Raw genomic sequence first — 24332 nt, forward strand, 5'->3', positions numbered from 1 at the left:
GCTGATCAGAAGGTCGGCGGTTAGAATCCCCGCAACGGGGTGAGCTCCCGTTGTTCGGTCCCTGTTCCTGCCAACCTAGTTGGACACCTTTACCTGCTACAGAGGCAACAAAACATGTCTGTCCCATATCAGTCTCCACAGCCATAGCAGGCGCTGTAACCCTTCAATGGTTTGACTTCACCCCCAAAGGCACACTCCTCCATTGTCACCTGAGACAGATGGATGCCAACAACCACCATGTATTAATGCAACATTTTTTATACAAATGAGCTGTTTGGGATGCAGGTGGCGCTGTCGTCTAAACCACAGAGCCTAGAACTTGCTGATCAGAAGGTCGGCGGTTCGAATCCCTCCCGTTGCTCGGTCCCTGCTCCTGCCAACCTAGCAGTTCAAAAGCACGTCAAAGTGCAAGTAGATAAATAGGTACCGCTCCGGCGGGAAGGTAAACAGCATTTCCCTGTGCTGCTCTGGTTCGCCAGAAGTGGCTTAGTCATGCTGGCCACATGACCCGGAAGCTGTACGCTGGCTCCCTCAGCCAATAAAGTGAGATGAGCGCCGCAACCCCAGAGTCGGCCACGACTGGACCTAACGATCAAGGGGCCCCTTTACCCTTTACCTATATTATGGAGATGATGAGCTTGTGGCCACCCAGCTCCCATCCTCCAAGACCATTGGCCAGGTTTACTGGGGCTGGTGTGAACTGGAGTCCAAAAAACACAGGCTCCTCATTTCTTCTATACTGGGTGGCTACAAGAGCTTGAATGAAGAAAGGAGCTTGTTTACCTGCCATTGCCTTTGTTTTTGAATGTAGACCATCCAGCGCATTGCATCTATACCATTGAAGATCCAAATCTTAAGACTTTTACAGTGAGGAACTTGGAGCCCAGCACACATTACGAGGTTGGGGTGAAAGCTTACAGTGTCGGCTCACAAGCTCTCCCTAAGAACTTCAGACAAGTATTGACACTCTCTGATGATGGTAAGTCTTAAAAGTCACTTAATTTATTAAAGCAGGGGTAACTAATGCAATGGCTTCCAGATGTTGTTCCCTGATCATTGGGCACATTGGCTGGAGGACTAAATGTTACTTGCATATTTTAACAAGGCATTTATGTGTATGGTAATTGTGAGCATTCTGTCATTTTTAATCAGCTGCTGTGTTTTGACAATGTGAAGTTGTCTTATATTGAGTCATAGCGGGAGACAAGTTTGATGTGTCCTTAGTTATGAACTCTGCCCTGATATGGAAGATTGATTTCTCTGCATTGGTGCCCTCAGTATTTCACCTTTAAGAAACCCCCTCCGTCTTGGACTCCCTTCTCTTTGAGTGTTTCTAACCATGGTATCTCTCCCATCTGCCTTCTTAAAGTCTATTGTATGTCAATTCCACATCTGGCATGCATATTACAGAACCACCCTTCCCATTTTCCTTGAATTTTATATGGCCCTATTTTTTTCCCTAGTACTGAAAACCAATCTAAAATAACGTCGGGTGATCTGGGTACTGCATCTGTTCCTAATTATGTTTATTTTTTTATTCAACAGGAAATAGGTGGCTGCAGAATCTTCTGCCACTTGTGATTGTACCATCAGTGCTCCTACTTGCTGTGTGCGTCTGGAAAAGTGAATGGTGAGTTCAGCACAATTCATTAAATTAATATTTTACATGTGAGGAGGGACCCTGGTCCAGTCAGGGTCTCTCCTCATGTGTAGGGGTGCCCTACATGTACAGTTCTTTCCAGTGAAGGTCCTGTGGCTCTGTAGCCCCCATGGCCCCCTCGCCATTTTCACTCAAAGTGTAGAGGGGGTTGGTTGTGTGCTCTCCCTTCTATCATACCATCTCTCTAAAAGATGATTACAGTGGTACCTCGGGTTACATACGCTTCAGGTTACAGACTCCGCTAACCCAGAAATAGTACCTCGGGTTAAGAACTTTGCTTCAGGATGAGAACAGAAATCGTGCTCCGGCGGCACGGCGGCAGCAGGAGGCCCCATTAGCTAAAGTGGTGCTTCAGGTTAAGAACAGTTTCAGGTTAAGAACGGACCTCTGGAACAAATTAAGTACTTAACCCGAGGTACCACTGTCTAATACTGCTGGTGCAGTGCCCTTCAGATAAGAATTGACCCAGTTGTGAGTGGATCGGTAAGTGGGATAATAATGCAGTTAAAAACATAACACAGATACTTATGTACATCAAACCGCTACTACCTCGCTTTCTTAAGTGATCCTTTCACCCTTTATGCATCATTCTCTTTTCTGTGTTTCCCACTGACCCATTTTGGGGTGTTGTATCTTGAAATGAATGAAATGAATCTTTATTTGCATCAGCCATCGGCCATAGCAACAAAACAGCAGTGCAATATACAAAGAACAGAAATAAAAAGTTGATTATATAAAACACACTTTAGGGTCCTGAATCGGTCAAATAGTGGACCTTATTCCGATTACCCCAGCTAAAAACCTTGCAACCTTTGCTGTCATCTGCTCCTCCTGATCTGCCAGGAGAAAGGACACTGTGGCAGTGGCTGGGTGACCCGGAATGAACAATGAAAGAGGGGTGGTAACCTCATTCCTCAAGTCTTTATAAAGAGTGCAAGCCAGAAGGCAGCACCGAATCGGTGGCGCATGCCCATCTCCACAGGGACGTAAGCGTTTTCGTGTGGAATGTGTAGGAATCGTCCCTCAAGTACAGCCGAGGGCAATACATTCAGTCTTGCGAGGGTATCTTGACTTAATGTGTGGTGAATGGGACTTCTACCTGCTTGTGTAGCCCTTCTGCTCTTCCTTTTGTGGTGTGAATAAACAAACAAACAAACCTAGAAGCTTTTGATTAACCACGGTTTCTTGTTTCAACCAAACTGGAAAACTAATTGCCAGCTTGTGTACAAGTCAGGGTTGGAGCCAGCTTGAGTTCCTGGCTTTTTTTAAAGCGGGTGTCAGAGACTGGTTGGACGCAGAGGAATGGGGAGGGGGGAGGAACCAGCTGGGGAGCCACTAAGGGAAGATGGCTCAGAGCCTGGACAGCTGCAAACCATAGTTTCCTGGTTTAGATGAAATGAGAAACAATGGTTAATTAGAGGCTACCTGGTTAAACTGATTTTAGAATGAATTGATTTTAGAATCCTGTATTATTTTACTGTTGTTAGCCTCTCTGAGCCCGGCTTCGGCCGGGGAGGGCAGGATAGAAATGACATTTGTTTTATTAATTATTATTATTATTATTATTAAACTGTGGGTGAAGCAAAGGGGTTATGTACATGCACAGAGGCTTTTCATATCTTGGCTTATTAAGTTATGAGGTGATCATTGACTATAAACATATATATGTGCATGGTTCAGAACCGCGGTCATGGCCCAGGAGTGGGAGCATGAACAGCTCCTGTGACCCTAACAGGGTAAGTCTTAAGTGCTGCTTCAAGGCTTGATGCCAGTTGTGGAGCAGCAGCAGTTATTTTCTGGCTGGCACCTGGGTGATGTTGGGCTAGCAATGGGGAAGGGGAGAACCACATTCACCACCTTGAGCTCTTTGGAGGAAAGGTGGGGCAATAACAAAACAAACTTGCTTAGGCTGCCCCTGATAAGCCAGGTAACTTCAGTTACCTACTCTGCGCAGAGCAAGGAGGCTAGTGCACAGCGTACCTGGGCAGGTGCATTTCTAACTTTGTGGACAAACACGCCAATTGCATTTGACTGTTTCAGCTGATTCTCAGAAGACCATTGTGGATTTAGTTCTTTGACACGACAAATAACTTTATCACTGCTGTGTTTTAAGCAACAAAATAAGTTGCCTTACTTTTCTTATTTTCCCCTCCCTTGCTTTTCTAGTGTGAAGAATTCGTTGAAAATCCCCCATCCTGATGCAGCTCTTTTAAAGGTAAGATAAAATCACTATCAAAATCTGATAGTAGAGGACTCTATAAACAGTGAAGCTGGCACAACTACTTTTAGGTGTGCAATGTGACTCTTTGCCCATCGTGCCCCTAAATCTGTTCCAGGGTTTCCCCGCAAAGCCCCAGAGCAGATTTAGAGCAGGGAGTTACATTGCACAGCTAAAAGTCATTGTGTTGGTGTTACCCTTTAGTTGGCTACAAGCCATAAGCTGGTCGTGCTTTTGTTTAATTGAATTTTTAAAACAATAATAATATTTTATTCTTTTTTTCCATACAGAAAGTTACATTTGTTACTCAACAATTATATTCCAATTCAACAAAACTAGGGACTTCCCCCTCACCCAACACTGATGTTTCTAACCCAAATTACATACAATTGCATTTTAAGAAACACTTCAAACTCCACTGTGGTCTTAACGTATGGGAAATCACTTTTTATATAGACTAGGAAAGGTTTTTCAGTCTTCTTTAAAAGATTCTAAAATCATACCTTTTGTCAGTGCCATCAATTTTGCCATCTCTGCATATTCCAAGATTTTCATCAACCATTCTTCCTTAATGGAAATCCAATGAGAGTTAAGTCATGTTAAGTCCCACTGATATCACATCCAGCTGGACTCAAACATGCCTAACTGTTCCGAGTGTGTTGGGCAATAGTGTGTGGGGCTCTAGAAACAAATATGCTAGCCCAGTGTTCCTTTTGCCCTACATGCTTCCCTGAACTCTGATTTTCCAGAGTTCTAAAATGCACAAGAGGGACGCGGGTGGCACTGTGGGTTAAACCACAGAGCCTAGGACTTGCCAGTCAGAAGGTCGGTGGTTCGAATCCCCACGACAGGGTGAGCTCCCGTTGCTCGGTCCCTTCTCCTGCCAACCTAGCAGTTCAAAAGCACGTCCAAGTACAAGTAGATAAATGGGTACCGCTCTGGTGGGAAGGTAAACAGCGTTTCCGTGCGTTGCTCTGGTTCGCCAGAAGTGGCTTAGTCATGCTGGCCACATGATCTGGAAGCTGTACGCCGGCTCCCTCAGCCAGTAAAGCGAGATGAGCGCCGCAACCTCAGAGTTGGTCACGACTGGACCTAATGGTCAGGGGTCCCTTTACCTTGAAATGCACAAGGAACCTTCTTGACTGCAGGAAGCAGCCTGAGCAAGTTGCCCTCCATGAGTTGGAAGGTAATGAGAATGGAGGGGGAACAAATGTTTTAAATTCATGCTCATCTACCACAGAAATGGAAGGAGTGGCTGGAGAACACTTTAGTCTGGATCCAGCCCATTCTTTTTTAGGGAGTGCTCTTTATCTTCAGCTTTATGAGTCTGGTTTTAATTTTCTTGCTTTCTGTAGATTCCACAGGTGAAGTCTGGACCCATGGAAATAAGCGAGACCCCTCCCAGCAAATTACAGCTGATAGGAACGTGTCCAGGTCCTGTCAGCAAGCAGCCTCCACTTCCAATGTTTGTGGAAAATTGGAGCTACTTTAAACTACAAGGTTGCGAGACTCTACTGTCACAAAAGGCAGCAAGCAAGAAACCCAACTTACCTTTGACATCTTACCAGCCGCTCGAGCGCTTTGGTTTTGGAAGCACCGCTATCAGCCACCCGCCAGGAACGAGTCAAGGCGATTTAGACTCTCTCTCTCAAACAGAAGTGCCTCTCAGTGTGGATTCTATTGAACCCAGCCAGCCACTGGTTTACAAACCCCAGCTGCCCCAAGAGTCCAAAGCAAGCACACCTGGATCAGATGATGAAATGGTGTGTTTAACTGCTATACACTGTTGAGCTCTGTACAGGAGCTGCTTCTAGATCAATATCCTAGCCACTGAAGCCAAACAGGTGGATGCAGTTTAGTCCTGCTGGCCACATGACCAGGAAAGCTGCCTGTGGACAAACGCCGGCTCCCTTGGTCTGAAAGGGAGAGGAGCACCGCAACCCCATAGTCCCATTTGACTGGACTTAACCGTCCGGGGGTCCTTTACCTTTTTTACCTAATGTGGAAACAAACAGAGGTGGTGATCCTTACAAACACTTCTCCTCATAGTGCAAATGGGGACAGTACATCTCGGTGGAAGAATTTGCAAAGTGCTCTTTCTTCTGCTTTCGGCTTGGTTCACACATTTAGGCCACGAACTTACGGTACGGCAGAGAGAGATTTGGTGGCGGTTACTCTGCTGCACCCAGGCCCCTGCTGGCTCCTTTTGGTCAGTGTGGAAAGAAGCAACTTTTTCTTCATTTTCTCTTCCATTCCACCCTTAATTCCTACTGAGCACAAAGGCAGGGAAATTAAGCATGGTATGGCTTAATTTTCAATCTGGTATGGTTTTGAGCCTGATCCAGTTAGGGGAATGGGGAAGTTTTGGATCCTATGGATCCCAGGGCACTCTGTGTCAAGTCATTGCGTGGAGCTGGCTTGAGATTGTGGCTTTTCCTAAAGCTGCTGTCAAGGACTGGCTGAAGGCAGAGGAATGGTGGGAGGAACCATCTGGGGAGCCACTAAGGGAAGGCGGATCGTATGCTCATCCCCTCCTCCCTCCCAGTCCCTTTTCCTTTTGTGCTGTGTCTTTTACACAGAGAGAAGAGAATCCATTTGCACTGATATTTGTATGCCAGTTTGGGAGTCTTCTGGGGGGTGGAAGAGCAGGGTAAAAATAAAATAATATTTTTAAAAGGTGTACCATTCTTAGGTCAAGATTTGCCTAATGAACGCCATCAGCAGAAGGCAAAGCCTTCCACATGCGCAACAGGGCTTTCCCGTGTGCTCCCCCTGTATTGGCTTGGGGGGGGGGGTTGTGAGACCCCCTAGAACATGCAATGGAGGATGGAAGGGGGAATTGTTCCATCTGGTAAACTGACATGCTTGCACAGACAGAACATTCAACATAGCGCAAGCTTGAATTCCACAAAAAGCATGCACGTTTCTAAGGAATTCAGCTGGAAATGCTTGCAACTTTTCAACAAGGCTGGTCCAGTCATACTGTATGTTTCCCAATTAAATTCAGTCCAGAACCAAGTTGCGCCTTACTGCTTTCTTTGCATTTAAATAATACCATTTGGGATTTCTTTAAATGTTGACTGAGATCGCGGACCGTCCTACTGGAGCCTGCAGGTCTTCAAATGCTTTCCACTTGAGTTGCTTTTGAAACTCTTTGAGAACTCCTCAATAGTTTCAAAAGCACTTTTCCATGTGTTGCAAGAAGATGCCCATAAAATTCAAGAGCGAAGTGACACTGAGTGGGCAATCTTTTGGTTCCTGAGGAGTCTAATAGGTTAAGGTAAAGGGACCCCTGACCATTAGGTCCAGTCGTGGCTGACTCTGGGGTTGTGACGCTCATCTCGCTTTATTGGCCAAGGGAGCCGGCGTACAGCTTCCGGGTCATGTGGCCAGCATGACTAAGCCGCTTCTGGCGAACCAGAGCAGCGCATGGAAACACCGTTTACCTTCCCACCAGAGTGGTACCTATTTATCTACTTGCACTTTGGTGTGCTTTTGAACTGCTAGGTTGGCAGGAGCAGGGACCGAGCAACGGGAGCTCACCCTATCGCGGGGATTCAAACCGCCAACCTTCTGATCGGCAAGTCCTAGGCTCTGTGGTTTAACCCACAGCACCACCCGTGTCCCTAGGCTCACATAAATAAATAAGTAAGTAAGTAAGTTTTATTTGTATCCCTCCCTCCCTGGCTGAAACTGGGCTCAGGGCGGCTGACATCAAATCTATAACTGTGGTAGAAAATCACGCAATAATTATATTGCCTCCTAAAAAACAAGTCAGGGTCAAATTAAAATCGAATTAGATGGCTTTCCGCAGGATTAGGAACAGTAAATGCTCATCTAATTGGCTCCTCTCACCAGCTACTTTTCTTGCCCAAGTCATAGCCTCTCCAGGACGCTTTTCATTTTGAAAGGAACAAAACAAAAATGCCTGCCCTTCCAGCTGTTGGAATGCTGCTGTCATTAGCCCCAGCCAGCCTGGAGACCAATGGTGTGGGATGATGGGAGTTGCAATAATAATAATAATAATAATAATAATAATAATAATTTATACCCCGCCCATCTGGTTGGGTTTCCCCAGCCACTCTGGGCGGCTTCCAAAAAAATATTAAAATACTGTAATACATCAAACATCAAAAGCTTCCCTAGACAGGGCTGCCTTCAGATGTCTTCTAAAAGTCTGGTAATTGTTGTTCTCTTTGACATCTGGTGGGAGGGCGTTCCACAGGGAGGGCGCCACTACCGAGAAAGCCCTCTGCCTGGTTCCCTGTAACTTGGCTTCTTGCAGTGAGGGAACCGCCAGAAGGCCCTCAGCACTGGACCTCAGTGTCTGGGTAGAACGATGGGGGTGGATACGCTCCTTCAGGTATACTGGGCCAAGGCCATTTAGGGCTTTAAAGGTCAACACCAACACTTTGAATTGTGCTCGGAAACGTACTGGGAGCCAATGTAGGTCTTTCAAGTCTGCCGTTATATGGTCTTGGCGGCTGCTCCCAGTCATCAGTCTAGCTGCCGCGTTCTGGATAGTTGCAACCTATCTCGAGGGCACTATGTTGACTACTCTTGCTCTTCCGACCTCCATACTGCTGGAAGCTACTGGCACAAGGTTCAGATAAAGAACTTTCATACTACTGTCAACGCAGGTCCCGCTAACCAAAAATTCACCAATCTGCACTTAAAGAATTATGCCCAAACCTTGCTATACACTCCACAGATTCACTTATCTGTACAGTCGACTTCCTTGCTTTTTTGTGTGCTTTGTGGGTCGCCATCGACCATTTTTGAACAGAAACCAAAGGGAAAGAGAGAGAGTGGGGACCAAGATCAGACAAATCATAGAGAAGGAAAAGTTGGACCTATCAGCGAGCACGAGAGGTCTGACAAACCTGCTATTCCCTTTGGCTGTAGCGATTTCAAAAAGAAACCATGGAGAGGGAGGAGAGAGAGATCAAACAAATCCTGCATTAGAACATGAACGCTCACCTAATGAACCTGGATTTCCTGGAAATGCATTGTGCTTATATATCTTCAGTTTCCTAATTCATTATCCCAGCTACAGCTGAAGTGGTTGTGGCTCAGGGGTAGTAGAGCATCTGGACCAATGTTCAACCCTTGGCAACTCCAGATAGGGAGAGGCCCCTGCCTGAGATCCCGAGCGGCTGCTGCCTGCCAGTGTGGTTAACACTGAACTAGATGGACCACTGGGTCTGACTCCCAGGTAAGTCAGTTGCGTAGTATTAGGTTACAATGCCCCCTAGTGGGCAAAAGGAAAACTCCAGGTCAGTTTTAAAACGAAACTAAAAATGAAGGGTGAAGGGAGAAAGCCACAGCAAATAAAAGGTCAAAAGACAAGACAAATGCTAAACATCAACAACTCTACTTGGTTGTTCAGTGAAATTAGAATTACAAGGGGCACAGGGACACAGACAGGACCTGCCACCCTCCACCACTTTCCTCCACGCATTGGCAGGCAAACGTCTGAATAGGGCTAATGTCTCAATTCAGTGGCAAACCTGAGCTGCAACGAAAGGGATATTTACTTAAATTTGCAGTAAGGCGATTGGATTGGCTTGGTACCCAGCAGCACCAAACGGTGCAAAGGGGCTCGGAGATGGTGAAACATCAGGCATTTTACTTTAAGAGAGCAAGTTCAAAGTCCATTTTATTAACAATGCATCCCTTTGATAAGATAATGCTTCAGGAGGCTTTTAATGTTCATAGATGTGAACTGTACACACTGTACAAAACAAAACAAAACAAAAATCCAAAAAAGGAAAGAGAAACAAAAAAGAGATCAAGAATCCTGATGGGCAGATCCAATTGGGGACAAAGCCTCTTCAAAATTATACACAGCTCAATGAAATATTCATACAGAAAATATATAAATACTTTTTCTTTCTTTCTATGTTACAGGTATACAATATAAATCAGATTTCAATGTCCATTCAGTGACCTACAAACAATATAACTTCCAAATATGTAGCAGCTTGTCAACTGAAAAAAAAATAAGAGGAAATATGACCACATGGGGTGGAGACAATGAGCTTTGAAGTTTTTCATACTCTCTTCTTCCACTCCTCAGAATGATTAATTTACATAATCTCTAACATCACACATAGTTTGGGTTATTGGCAGCCACTATTGAAGCACATCTCCCCGCCCCCCGCCCACAAATTACACCTACAAAATACTGCCCCTCCCCCTCAAAACTTCTTGCGTTTTGTGCTAATCTAACCTATGCAGTGGCAGAATGGCAAGTTCTCTCGCTCTTCTCTTTTTTTGGCATAAATTACATTTTTTTCAAATTAAATAGTGTCTATTTTATACAAGCAGGTCAAGCAAAAAAAGTGCAATTTCTGCATGCTGCGGCATCGCTATCCAACTATTTTACAAAAGAAAAAAATCCAAATAAAAACCACATTCTTGACTGAATTAAAAAATGATAATTACATAGCAAATCTGGATGTTTGCGCTGAGAAGTCTAAAAACAAAACAAAAAACAAAGACAGTGCTATTGCCATTTCTAGAAAAGGAAAATTTCTAGTAGGGATTCTATCATGTTCCCATCACCGCTAGCCAGCATTTAATAGTGAGGTACATTTAACTGGAAAACACATGCCCATCTGCACAGTCACATTTTTCTGCACAGGAGGGCAAGCAGAAGGGTATGGTAACAAGGATTGTTACAGAAGGCAATCTCAAAATAAGAATTTTTTTTTCCTATTAAAAGCAAAAAAGAAAAAGGATCAATATGTTTAAGGCAATATTCAGCCAGAATTAAGCCCTAAATTTAGAAGTGCCTCTCTTTGGGTCGGACCCCATGCCCTCTGAAACTTACATTCACTTCACAAGTGGGGCATCAGCTTTGCAAAATCTTTATATAGAGTGCTGCCAGAAACGCAAGCAGCTGAGCTGCCACCAAAATGCTTCCAGAATCTTATTTCTTCCTTATACTGCTATTCAAAGAGTTACTGAAGGACATTCTCTGCCGCCTGGCAAGTATTCTAGAATGTGTCGGATAAAGCAAACTTCTGAACGCGTTGACCCGTTTTCTAGAATACTGAAAATATTCTAGAGGAATGAAAACCGATGGTGCCTAATTAGCAGCAGCAGCCTATATGGTGGATATTATGAACAAGGTCTTTTTTAGGACTGTATGGGCCTTTTGGCACACATCTGACAATGTGACTTGGATCTTTTGTGGACTGAGTTCAAAGATCTGAGCTTTCCTGACTCCAGCTTCCCTTTGCCCCTTCAAAAAATATGTTCCTGGGAGTTGGAGGGGCCTTTGGGACTAGAAGGGGGAGCCACTGGCAAATGGAGAGGGAACTGGCAGAAATCACCCTGCTTATGTGAGCAGAGGACCAACTCGGAATCCAAGCCTATATTGCAAGGGGCTAACACTTCTTTGTCTGATGATCAGACCTCTTAAAGACATAGAGAATTAATAACAGCTAAAGGTTTTCTATGCCTATCATACAATCAGGCTGCTGCCATATGTATTAATGGAGGTGCTGAACTTGAGGTACTCAGATCTAACAGTCTGCGTCACAGCCAATATCTAATCCTTAACTTATCTGTCGTGGGGAAAACAGAACTCCTACAGAGTTATATTTGGAATGAACTGAACAAAAGCAGAAAAAGGATGTCAATTCAAAGTGTTCTCTCAAATGCAGCTTTTTGGAATACTATATGCTCCCCTTTCCCTCTAAAAGACCTGGAGAACTTTGGGATCCTTGTTTAAAATCCCTTCCGTCCAACTTTTACTGCAGTAAGTAGGGCAGGACAGTGTGTGTGCATGAGAGTGAGATAGATGCATCTAAACAAGTCCCCCATGCACTGTAAGGGTCCATTCTGAAGCACTAAGAATCTCCTTTGCGACATACTGCGCAATGTCAGAAGGGGAACCTTTAGCACAAGGGTTTCTACAGGGATCGGATGCACTGATCTCTCAGAAGTCACTGAGCCAAGCCCACAGTTCCCAACCCTCTGCAAAAGCAACAGTGGGACATAGTATGGGGGCATGGTCCGCACCACCCACATAATTCAAACTGTGATGCTGGGAGTTTCCCCAAGTGCCATCGTATTTTCCTTTTCTGGGGACGTTTCCTATGGTTTGGCTTGGTGCCCAATTCCTGTTCAGGAGCACCTAAGGCTACCCTGTAGAATTCGTGATCCTCCAAGCCAAGTGCAACCAACCAGGTATATACAGCCGCCCTCTGATTTTTCTGTATCTCTAAGACTCATGAAGTTGTCAAACAGCCGGCAGTTCACAATTCAGGGCTTTTGCATTTGGCTTGATGGACTAAAGGTCATCCAAGTACACAACCGAATGAGATGCTACTGTGACTGGCCAAGGAGTACTCAATTCAAAACACAGCTTTTCAATGAAAACCCATTGTGTTACACTCCAGAATATATTCTGCCACATCAAATTAATTGACAAATTAAAGTAAATGCAAGGTATCATATATGAAACACTCAGTACTGACATTACATCCTCAACACTTACGGAAATATGTTTTCTTTCCTTAAATTTATTTGAAAAATTCACTTGTTGTTACTTTGCAGTTTTCTTGGTGATGGTCAGGATGGAAGTCAGAGTTCTTTGAAATTAAAGGTAGTGGTGAATTTTCTGGGTGTAGATGCTGCAATCCAAGTTTGCTGTTTAATTTTCCCTATTCATTTTTCATGTCCCTTCTTTAAGAGCTGGGTTGGAAAGCCTAACCACCTGAACAATTTATTTTGTTAAATATAGATTTATTTTTTATTTTTTTAAAAAAGCCTCAGCTACCTTTTGTCTTGGAAGCAGAAATGTAAACTAGAGTTCATGAATTAACTCCAGCTGGAGTCAGCAATCTATAGGTCTTAATTACTCTATCCTAACTGAGGTAGTGTTCACTACTACTGTATTAGATCAGGGGGTTTTTTTGTCCTGTTTTAACTGTGAGTACCACATCACTCCTTTGGGGTTTACACCACTATTTGGTCTACTGTAGCTAGCATTTTGGTTTTGCAAAGGAGTTGTATTTAAGCCCAAACGATATATCTGTAAATACTGGCGGATAAGATTAATGGATTCCATGCGGTTAATAGGTAGAAATTAATTCAGCTGAAGCCCCCCACCCAAAACTCCAAAGAGCTCTGATGAAAATGGGGAAAAAACAAAACTGAGGGAACTAATTTTGCTGGGAACCCTCCATTTACATAGGCCTAAAAGGGTTCTACCGATTAAATTATAGTGAAGGCCACATGACCCGATGAAAGCAGTTTTAACAAGCAATACTATAGGAAGGGGGAAATGGCCAACTCCTAGAAGGAACCTCCACTGCCACACCAAACATTCCTCTACAACTCAAGGAAAATAAGACGTCTGGTTCAAGGGTGGGGAGGTAACAACTGCCTCTACAGGCCCTCTGCTCCTTCCTGTCACCTTCCAGTTAACAAGTTCCAAAGGCAACAAATGGGGGGAAAGTAACTTCAAAAACCTGGTAACGTATTCTTATTCCCAACACCAACCTCCCCCCCACTGCCATCATCGTATGTGAAAGAAGGTCTCAAAACCTCTACAAGCCCCGCAACCCCACCCAGTGTCACATTCCTTGGAACCAAAGTCATCATCAAGTCAGAAGAGGTGAAAATGAGCACGCCACCCAGACAACTCCTGTTCCTTTAAAATTATTTGTTCCCCAATGGCAGGTTAGAATGGCAGTGTAGACAATGCAAGGAAAACACGGAAGCTGGAGTTGAACACTGAGCTCATCGAGCCAGGAGAAAGAGGCTTTGGCAAAATTAAGCCGTAGTGCGATGGGGAAGATGCTCTCAGAGGAGCCACCGTGGTGAATGTGGGAGGAGAAGAAAAAAGAAAAGGATTCGGGTGCTGTGTATCCAAAACTTCCAGAGGTCAAGAACTGCTTGTTCTTCCATCTGCCCTGTACAGGAAGGGCAAGAAGCCTAAGTGAAAGGGCACACGAGGAACTGCAAAAAGGAGCTTGACAAAAAGATTTCGGCTGTAAGCACTTGCCAGTCTCCTACTAAGGAAAGCAGAACTCTTAGAGGTGGTTTGGCCTTTTAACTTTTGCAGTCTTCCCTGTGTTGTGGAGCAAAACCATTTTTTTTGGAATGGCAGTGGAGGTAACCTAACCAAGATTGGATTGCGTAATGAAAAATTCAAATATTCTTAACGTTCTATAATGTGGAACAAAATCCTACCACAAAAAGGAATTAGTGCACTGATTAAGCTGCAGTAAGGAATATGCAAAACTGAGCTAATTACACCTTGATAAGCAAATCTGTGAATTTGTTTAATGGGGGGGGGGGGGGAATGGATGGACATAATATGATTGCCAGTACAGTCCCGCTGTACTATTTTCATACACAAGAAATTACAGAGTAACCTCAATCCACTACAGTCAGTCTTTTGTAATGAAAGTGGTTGGGCATTTGTATGTACAGGTTTGCATATATCAAGTTATTTGATTCGGGGGGGGGGGGGCTTTCGGTCTGGGGACAAGATGCATGCGTTTCAAGTCTGCACTTCTAGAAATTTAGGAATCGCACTAAGGGTGTGGGGAGAACTGACCTATATATTATCACCATCGTATCATCTGTGCAAAGGATCTGTGAAAGAACAATGGATTAAAGCAAAGGAGTGTTCATTTCTGCATTGCACCTTTAAGGCTTTTCACTACCATTACTGGTATTATCTTGCAATTAACCTTTCACATGTATAATCAAAGCTAAGTGGTAAGGAGAAAAATTAAAGACATGGAATGTGGTTTTTTTTCTTTCTTGCCTGTTTCCTGATCAAAAGCAGCAATGGGTAGATATTTCTTAGTTTTTCTTGATAAAGTATGCACCCTTATTTGATGGAAGTCATGCTTGTTAAAAGGTTTACATTTAGACAATTTACATACTAGATGAGCATTAATGTAGAAAACCCGACCGAACAACATGCATTATTATATGTACAGGGAAATTCTGATCCCAGGGGTCTGAGAAGTGATTTGTTCTTTTTTAAAAAAAAATCAAACTGTAGTGAAGTTCCTTAACTGGTTCAGTTAACACATTATCACATGTAACTGCAACAAACCTAGACCGACTGCTAACACAAATAAGGATTTTTGCTGTTGTAACAATAAAATAACTTAAGACTACCCCACGTTACTAAGGATTCTCTTCCTCTCTCAGAGATCAGAAATTCTCCAAGTAGTGTTTCACAAAGATTAGGAAAAATATCACAGAAAGCCATCATTAATCCCCTGACGTCCACAGTCCGAGCAGCTCCATTGGTGACAATGGAGATAGAGCCTTAGATGCTCCGAGATCCAGGGTTTAAAAGGCATCACTCTCTGTCCTGAACGGAAGTAAAAAAAACCCAACCATGTACAACACGTCCCTGCACGCTGTCCTCTATTATTACGATGCTGCGTTTCAAAATAAGTGAAATGAAAACCTGTGCAAGTGTTCAGTGCTTCGTTCTCCTTGCATATCTTGGTAATTGCTACTTTCATTGTTTTAACAATTCCCATGGGGCTCAGATGGATGGACGGGAAAGCAAGTTCCATGGAGGAGAGGTTCTGTTACTTGTACCCAGAATGCTTCTCTTCTCTTCGCCCAGTCAATTAGACGTTATTATCCGAGGCTACCAACGACTTCATATTTAACCACACCACAAAAAGCAAGGGGTCAGGATTCAGCCGATGGGTTAGCTGTTTGCTGATTTGTTGCTAGTACGGCTTCTGCTTCTTCGTGCATCTGGAAGTAATGAGATAGAATGTTAGTAAATTAGCATAAAAGACAAAAGTCGTATTAGAAGCCTATCAAGAATTAGCTAGATTTCACTTCAACTCACTTGTAAAAACTGGACATCTTGAAAGAGCTCTTGTATGAACCTTCGGGATGGTAATCGAAATGTACAGTGCGCTAGCAAGTAGGACACTTCAGAGTAAAGGCATATGTCATCGAATGCTTGGGGAAACTTCTCTTTAATTCTAATCAGAAAGAAAAAGAAACCAATTCATGCACCATGATTTAACTGTTCCATCAAAACCTAATACCATAAACCTTTAGGAAAGGAAGCCGAGGCAGTTATCTGATATTCCATGCAAATCTATGAAGACAAATCTCAGGACATAAGAATCTGAATTCAAGTGAAAGAGGAACAAAAATACAGACTGAAAAGGCAAATATGGAACTGAAAAGGCTTAAACGAGTCTAATCCGAATCTCAAAGGGCACATGCTCACAATTACTGCAGCATGTGATGAATGCAGGAACACAGTTTTGCCAAGATGGTCATATCCCCATTACCAGATGTTGGATTCAACTGCTGCAGATGCTACACTGACATTGTTGTGTCAAAAGCAGATCTGATATGAACCGAACATGCCAACAACAATCTTACCACAAGACAATGCATGAACTTGACAGCTCACACTTGGGTGGCTATACAGCTACTGAAACCATGACGGGTAAGTAATTTTATTAACTCTAGAACCAAGTTCAGCAACCACCTTTGCTAAGAGATTGGCTGATGGGTCACGGTTTCAATGCCATCTCTCAAAGGAAGGCTTTGCCACAATTGTCAAGGCCTACAAACCCATCTACGATTCTAGAGTGGCAAATGGGATAGTCTCCACTCCCTCCACCCCAATCAGCATGAATGATTTCTAACATATTCTCATTGTGTCCTCTTTGGTAAGAGCTGATGATGCCAGAAGCTCACCCACATCCTCCCTCCCCACTCTTCCCAACTCCAAAGGATTAGTGAGTAGCCTGAGGGGGCTACATCTGTGAGTTTGCATTTCTTAGTGCAGAAAGCATTGATCTGATGTGTAGAGATCTTTCCTGTTCTAATTAATTCAAGAGGGTTCTGGAAGCTTCTCTGTGTGAAAGAAACAAGCAGAAGGTTCCTGATGTTTGGGTTATTCCTTCAGAGAGGCTGAGTACAGCTGGCTTAAACTGGTCCTGTTATCTCTTTCAGTCAAGGTCATGATGACTATAAAAGTAAGGCCAGAAGGAGCCTGGCTTTCACTTTCTCTCTCTCTCTTCCTTCTGGTGTGGTGTTCTGTACATAGTATGCTTAGTGTTAAGGTTTAGACTTATTATAAGTTATTGTAAGTTTAAGTTAAGTCTGCTGGAACTGGATTTCTTATGGATAGTGTCAATCCTGAAGGTATTGGATTTGTGACCATTTATGCTCATTTGCCTTCAGTAGCAGGAAAGCTACAATTGCCTCTGGTCTATTTTTTGGGAATCCTGCAAGGTGTTTAAGTTTTTACTCTGCTAACTATCTTCTTCTTCTTTGGCGATCACTCATAGCCGAGTAAGATTGTCTTCCATAAACACGGTTTTAACAATGAATCCGTAAGCGACTGTGGAGGCCAATTTGGGATCCACATGTCCTTCCACAGTGGGGAGCATTGGTTTCCGGGCAGGAGTTGATCACAGTGTGGATTTGCCAAGTGTGCCTTCCTCTCTGCATGTTTCTCCCTTGCGTCCTGAGTTCGAGTGTCTTCAAAGCCCATGACACCTTTGGTAAAGGCTGTTGGAATTGGCTCTGGATCAATACTGATCCATGACAACATCTATCCCCCTTTCCTCTGCCTCCCTCATCCACTGCTGACAGACTATTTGCAGAAAGAGAGTGAGAAGAGAGTGCTACTTACGTCAAGAGACCTGTTTCATGTCCTTTAGTTCCTACTGAACTGCTCAAGTTGATCACTAATCGCAAGACTTCCTTTCTCAGTAGTATGCGGCATACAGGGGTATCATCTGGGATTGACTTTACACCTTGAGGGGGAAGGACATTTTTCAGAATCAAAATCGCAGGCAGTTGCATGCGTATTCACTGAGAAGTGCCACACATGCATTACAATGCCTGCCATTAGGCCAAGGACTCGTTCAGATGTTATTCCCTTGCCTCAACACTACATATGGAGTCAACATCTAGGGGCAAGAAGAAACAAACACAGATTCTCCTGGTCTGGACCTTCATTTCTACATGCAATAAAGGAGATAGTGGAAAACAGAGGACAACATGAAGGAATTGTGCCAGCCAAAACATCATGCACAGAGGTGTAGGGTGTGAGCACAAGTTGGGGAAAGTGGGAAAATGCTGGCTGAATGGCCCTTAAGAGAACGGGCATCACCTTCAACTACTTGGCAGTTGTAATGCTAGGAAAAACCTAATAAAGGTTGCAGTCCTAAGTTGAGTTAGATGAAGAGCATGTTCATGCAATACCGACATGCAAAATGTTCAGAATCAGGCTGCAAGTGCCTTAAAGAAAATATTTGACTTCTTACCAGAGGTAGGAAAACAGTCACATGTTGTTATGCTTATGACAAAACCACTTACCTATCACAATATCCGTACTCTTGGTGCTACTGGTTGAGCCATGAGATACAGCATCGCTACATCCCGAAATCCCAGAAAACTTTGAGGAATGGGGGACCACATCCAAGTGATTGTGCATGGGCTTTCCACACCAGTCAGAATAAGGAATGTCTGAAAATTCTGAAAAAACATACGGAGTGGTTTACAAAGAAGAAAAATACATAGCTTCATTTCAGCTGAGATAATTTAATGTAATATAAATTACCGTATTTTTCGCTCTATAGGACGCACTTTTTCCCCTCCAAAAATGAAGGGGAAATGTGTGTGCGTCCTATGGAGCGAATGCAGGCTCCCTGGCTTCAGCGATAGCAAGGCAAAGCCTCCGAAGCCTGCGCTCCGGAGGCTTCGCGTTGCTTCAGCTGAAGCCAGGAAAGTCTGCTCTTTGAGGCTGGCGGTGGGGAAAGCAGTGCTTCCATCGCCAGCCCCAGAGGATGGGGGGCAGCGGGGAGGCGCGTGACGCCTTCCCGCTACTCTCCAACCCCCCTGTGGGCTTTTGCGGGAGATGGGGGAATTCCCCCACCTCCCGCAAAAGCAGGCAAAAGCCGCGCGCTCTTTAAAGGGGCTCTGTGGCTTCTGCTGGCTTTTCTAGGAGGTGGGGGAATTCCCCCACCTCCTAGAAAAGCCCGCAGGAGCCGTGCACCCTTTAAAGAGCGAGCGGCTCTTGGGGGCTTTTCCTCAAGGAGGGAGAAGGGACTGACTGGCAGAGTCAGTCCCTTCTCCCTCCTGTGGGCTTTTGCGGGAGATGGGGGAATTCCCCCACCTCCCGCAAAAGCAGACAAAAGCCGTGCGCTCTTTAAAGGGGCTGCGCGGCTTTGCTGGCTTTTCTGCGAGGTGGGGGAATTCCCCCACCTCGCAGAAAAGCCCGCAGGAGCCGCGCAGCCTTTAAAGAGCCTTTAAGGAGCGAGCGGCTCTTGGGGGCTTTTCCCCAAGGAGGGAGAAGGGACTGACTGGCCGTTTCAGTCCCTTCTCCCTCCTGGTCGAAAAGCCCGCAGGAGTCAGGCGGGGCTCCTGTGGGCTTTTGCGGGAGGTGGGGGAATTCCGCCACCTCCCGCAAAAGGAGGGAGAAGGTCTTGGAGTAGCGCACAGGCTGTCCACTGCTCCCAGAGCTGCGGGGGGGGGGGGTCATATTTTTTCCTTGATTTCCCCCCGTGAAAACTAGGTGCGTCCTATGGTCCGGTGCGTCCAATCGTGCGAAAAATACGGTATAATTGTGAACCATAGCAATGTTAACTCCCGCAGAATATGACACCCTACATTAAATTTCAGTGTAGGTTTCTGGGTCTCAGGACTATGAAACATTCTGGAAAGTTATTTCATGATGTATGAGAAGCTCAAAACAGGTCTGCAAGTCTCCATATCCTTGTATGTGAATAGGAGCTATGGCTAGACTTCTGACTGAAAGAGGCCCAGCTGTACTAACCAGTGTGACTATATGAAGAATTCACTTTGTTTTGCTGGTAGCCCAAAATGTGCGTGCAGACACAATAAAGGCAATTCTCTTCCGTGTGCTCTTGGAGCCCCGTGTCTTCCATACTTTCAAGGAACTGAGAAGCATCCGAGCGGCTAGTGTTCATTATCTCTGTAAGACTGATCTGCTGGCGAAGCATCTGGAAGGGACTCTTCACCATCTCGGAAGAACCACTCGGCACACCTGGAGAGGCTTCCAATTAAACGACAGAAAAAGAAATATAAATGATAAGTGTGGCAGAAGACCAGCTTTTGCCATTCAACCCGGTGTCTGATTTTTGGGGAATTATTTCGTTCTATAGAATTAGTCAGCGCTGCAAAAAAATAAATTGGCACTGACAAAATTCCAAAAGGTACCCCACAGGCTCAAAAAAATGTGACGACTCCACTGTAGAACAAAAGAGAGTGGAAAGGAAAAGGTACCTCCAGCATCTTGGGGAAAGACTTTAGCGCCTCGTTCATCAAGTGAAGGCATGGTCTTCTTCTGGAAATAAGGAGTTTCCTTTACCTGAAATATTTGAAGTGAAAAATTATACGGATGAGTTTTTAGAAACATGAACAAGCCCTCTATTTTTGGTAAATAGCCATTCTTCCAAGCATTTAATTTGAGTGCGAATTCACTACTCAGAGCAGCCTACATTAAAAAAACACCCCATTTTCATAAAACATAGAAACGTGTAAAACCCAATCATAAACACATTATCTGCCTCACAAAGGGAGGTCTCCTTATTAAGTGGGCAGACTGATCTGGTGGTCTGGAAGAGAACAGTCCCAAAATTACCTGGACCTAAGTCATTTATAGGGCTTTAAGGATGATGACTAATGCTTTGACTTGGAAATAAATGGATAACCAGTAAATATGTGAATTTAGGCTTCAAATAAGGGTTTAAAAAATCGTGCTAGAGTTGATCAAGTAAGTTAAGCAAATTACTCCATGCCAATTCCTTCTCTGAGTAAGTGTAGCTTCCAGAGGATATATTCATTAGAACAGGGGTGTGGCCAACTCCCAAGAGACTGCGATCTACTCACAGAGTTTAAAACTGGCAGTGATCTACCCCCTTTTTGGGGGGTTCAGGTCCAAGTTGTTGAGAAAAGCCCCATTTTAGGGGTGCAGTGAGGGCAATGTTGTTCAGCTTTCTTTAGGGGAGTCAAAGTTGTTGAACTTCTTTGGGGGGAGCCAGTGATCTACCAGTGATCTACCACAGGTGTCCAGTGATCTACTGGTAGTTCGCGATCTACCTGTTGGACATGCCTGCATTAGAACAATGAATCTAAGATGCCAAATTCTCTCACGTGAACATGAAGTGATTTCACACGAGGGAATCTGTCATCTCAGATTCATTATTCTGATGTTGTTCTTCATGAAAATTTAGACAAACACAGTGTACATACCTGAAATATTTCATTGATATCAACGGGGAGAGCAAGCCCAATGTAATCATCTGAACTTCCATAAGTAGCATTAGACACCATGGAACGAACAGAAGAAGAACGCTGCAGTGTGTTTTGGTTAATAGGGCTTAATAAATCCTCTTTATCTAAAGATGATGCATAACTTAAAGCTCTCATGAACCTGTAACAGCATCAAGGGAACCAAAGTCAGTATAACCTGAAAATCACAACTCTGCTCTGTAATAACACAGACAACATTTTTAAAGTATGGCTAGTTTGGGTGAATATACAGTTTACCTTCTTATATATTATCTGTTTATTAATAATTGAAAGACATACTGTGAGAGCAACACATATACTGTTATGGATGGCTTTCCCAGCAGAAACTATTTCTAAGAGGTAAATTTGTGTTCAGTTCCAGACTGGCATCATCTGTATTTTCTACTTTCGTATTCCATTCTCATTCAGAAACTAACTTTGAAAACAGTTCAGTTAATCTTTCCATTGCTCTGAACCAATAAAAACCCCACCTGATTATTAAAATTATTATTTTAGAGTGAATTGCTTTGAGCAGGAGGGTTGGTTTTTCAATGCAACTGAGATTGTATGATAGGTTTCAGCAGCCCTTCCTGAATTGAGACTGTGAATCAGTTGGTAGAGCATGAGACTCTTAATGTTAGGGTTGGGGGTTCGAGCCCCGCACTGGGAGTTTTTACGATAGGATCCAACAGCCCTCCCTGAATTGGAAGGAGGCCCTGAGTTTGCTATTTTCCCTAAAGCCTAGTTGATCGGAGTGCTAGGAATGCCCTAGGAATTCACTGGTATAGGCCCTTGCCTGAAGTGGAAGGCCATGACTGATTGAAAAAAGGAATTCTCATGCTGCTGGAGCTTTCTTTGAAGTTGAAACTGAACGGCCGTTTGCCTCTTAGGTGGCGGAAGCTATGGAAAACATATCAAAGGAAGCATCGGCTGTGAATGCAGCTCTCCTCTGCGTACATTTAAACTTGTTTCGGTCACACCCAAAATTCCTGGCTACCGTATTTTTTGCTCCATAAGACGCACTTTTTCCCTCCTAAAAAGTAAGGGGAAATGTGTGTGTGTGTCTTACGGAGCGAAGGCAGGGGGAAGACAGGCAGGAAAAGCCCCCAAGAGCCACACACAAGATCCGTGCGGCTCTTGCAGGCTTTTCCCCAGGAGGGAGAAGGGACTGATGCGGCCCAGTCAGTCCCTTCTCCCTCCTCGTAGAAAAGCCCGCAGGAGCCGTGCGCTCCTTAAAGGGTGCGCAGCTCCTGTGGGCTTTTGCAGGAGGTGGGGGAATTGCCATAGCAGTGCGTAGCCTCTTCTGGCCGGAGAGGCTGCACGTGGCTAAAGAAGCCAAGACAGCCAGCAGGATCCACCCCACTCGCTGTCTTGGCTTCTTTAGCTGTCTATGGCAGAAGCCCAGACAACGAGCGGGATGGATCCTGTTCGCTGTCTTGACTTCTTTGCTCTTTGGGGCTGGGGGCGGGACCCGGGCTTCCCCCAGCAGCCCCGAAAAGCTCTGGGAGAAGCGGATATTTTTTTTCTTGATTTCCCCCTCTAAAAACTAGGTGCGCCTTGTGGTCCGGTGCGCCTTACGGAGCGAAAAATACGGTAATTCTTCTCTTGTTGAACAGCTGGAATCGTGAGAACGTTACTTAGCTACGCCATGAAGAAAACTTGAGGAAAGAAGAAGTGCTTACCTGTTTGGTGTCAGTCGAGAGTCTAGACTACCAGACTTCATAGTAATTGTGTCTGTGAAGAGCACATCCTTTGCTGGAGACGCCAGGGCTTCCGAATGGGACAAAGAGGGGTGCATCCTTTGCTGCTGCAAGCGTTTGAGTGTTGCATACCCAAAAGCATCTCGCGAACTGGTGTAGCTGAAGTTATAGTCAGCCAGGCTTTTTATTGTGGCGAGCGAAGGAGCTTTAAGTGACTGTGCTCTCCGAGGAAGGGTGTGCGAGGACCCTGGCAGTACCAGGGAGACAGAATTTGATTTTGAGAGGGGGAGGTGGTTAGGCTGTGGGGTTGAGCACTGGATTGTTTTAACTGTCTTGGTACTCACCACAGTACTTAAACTCCCACTGTCCGTGTCTACGTTTGTAGTGTCCACTCCCACAGTCTCCCGCGAAGGGCTCGAACTCATTGAACTTATGCCACTCGTGGTGGTATCCGTATTGAAACTCAAGCTGCGGCTTTTGAAGTGAGTCTGCGTAGAAACCTCTCCTATCAGTCTTTCCCGGCTGGCATTTTCCCGGTGGTTTTCGTGGCCAAGGCCTTTGGGAAGCTTGAGGTCATTTTCGCCTATACTTGGAGTGCTATCTGCATCTTCACTGTGTCTGCTCCCGACAAACGACGTCTCTAGTTTCAGAGTGTGGATTTTAGGCACCCGGAACATAGGGGTGAAGTCCTCGCCTCGTGCAAAATCCACGCTGCTGGAAGGCTCAGTTACTGTACGATTTCGCCTCAAACCCATCTTGCTCTCCGAAGAAGATAGTTTGCCACCTTTAGGATCGCTGCTACTCCTATGTTTTTTATTAGGTAAGGTTAGAGAATTTAAAATGCGGTTCTTCACAAGCCTGCTTGAAGTGAAGAAGGGGAAAGGATTGCGATCCTTATCTTTCAAGGGTCCCGATCGATCGTAGAAATTCTGTTCTGCATCTTCAGATATATCTAGGAAAAACGTGCTGGTAGAGGTGCTGCCGACCCTGTCATCTTCCAAAATAAACATGCCTGAAATTTAAATAAAAGCTTGCATTGTTAAAATATTTTTGGTCTATGAATATTTGGTAACTAAAACTAGCTCTGAAAAGTCTATGAAAGCCAACTGCATGTACATTTCTGAATTGTAATGGCTGAAGGCTATTTTAGGTAGGGGGAATGTGCTTAGTATCCTTTTATGTGCCACTAAACGTTATATGTAAGATCAACAGAACCTGGCCTTTTTAAAAAAAGAAATAAAACAATGGTACTCAACACTTAATCACTTCTTGAGCAATCAAAATTTTCATGTTAGTGCTCTTAGTTTCTCCTTCCAACATGAATTTAGGGGTCTTCAGGAGCCAAACTATGCTTTGGAAATGTAATTCATACTGTAGTTGAGGGGTCAGTGTTTGTTCGCATCAACTCCCACCTGTCCTAATCAACATCGGCAACAATGATGGGAGTTGCAGTCCAGCAACA

General features: G+C 44.4%; 2 protein-coding genes across 5 annotated transcripts in view; one reads left to right on the forward strand and one right to left on the reverse strand.

The window, feature by feature from the left end:
• OSMR (oncostatin M receptor) overlaps positions 1–6896 on the forward strand; it is a 31080-nt gene extending 24184 nt beyond the window's left edge. The window contains exons 14-17 of the mRNA XM_083576056.1: positions 812–979; positions 1546–1630; positions 3827–3875; positions 5234–6896. Of these exons, the coding sequence (XP_083432182.1) occupies positions 812–979; positions 1546–1630; positions 3827–3875; positions 5234–5668 (737 nt within the window). The 3' untranslated portion in view covers positions 5669–6896. The remainder of the gene's footprint in view (positions 1–811; positions 980–1545; positions 1631–3826; positions 3876–5233) is intronic.
• Positions 6897–9519: 2623 nt separating this feature from the next.
• Positions 9520–24332, reverse strand: part of RICTOR (RPTOR independent companion of MTOR complex 2) — a 63045-nt gene continuing 48232 nt past the window's right edge. For all 4 annotated transcript variants that reach the window (XM_083575998.1, XM_083575997.1, XM_083575996.1 and 1 more), the window contains 8 exons: positions 22853–23882; positions 21132–21312; positions 20163–20247; positions 19693–19932; positions 18234–18392; positions 17545–17668; positions 15730–15868; positions 9520–15632 (listed from right to left, as the gene is read on the reverse strand). In XM_083575998.1, coding sequence (XP_083432124.1) covers positions 15564–15632; positions 15730–15868; positions 17545–17668; positions 18234–18392; positions 19693–19932; positions 20163–20247; positions 21132–21312; positions 22853–23882 — 2027 coding nt within the window. In that variant the 3' untranslated portion in view covers positions 9520–15563. The remainder of the gene's footprint in view (positions 15633–15729; positions 15869–17544; positions 17669–18233; positions 18393–19692; positions 19933–20162; positions 20248–21131; positions 21313–22852; positions 23883–24332) is intronic.

This window comes from Podarcis filfolensis, assembly GCF_964270895.1.
Source record: "Podarcis filfolensis genome assembly, chromosome: 11".
In the NCBI taxonomy this organism is placed as follows: Eukaryota; Metazoa; Chordata; class Lepidosauria; order Squamata; family Lacertidae; genus Podarcis; species Podarcis filfolensis.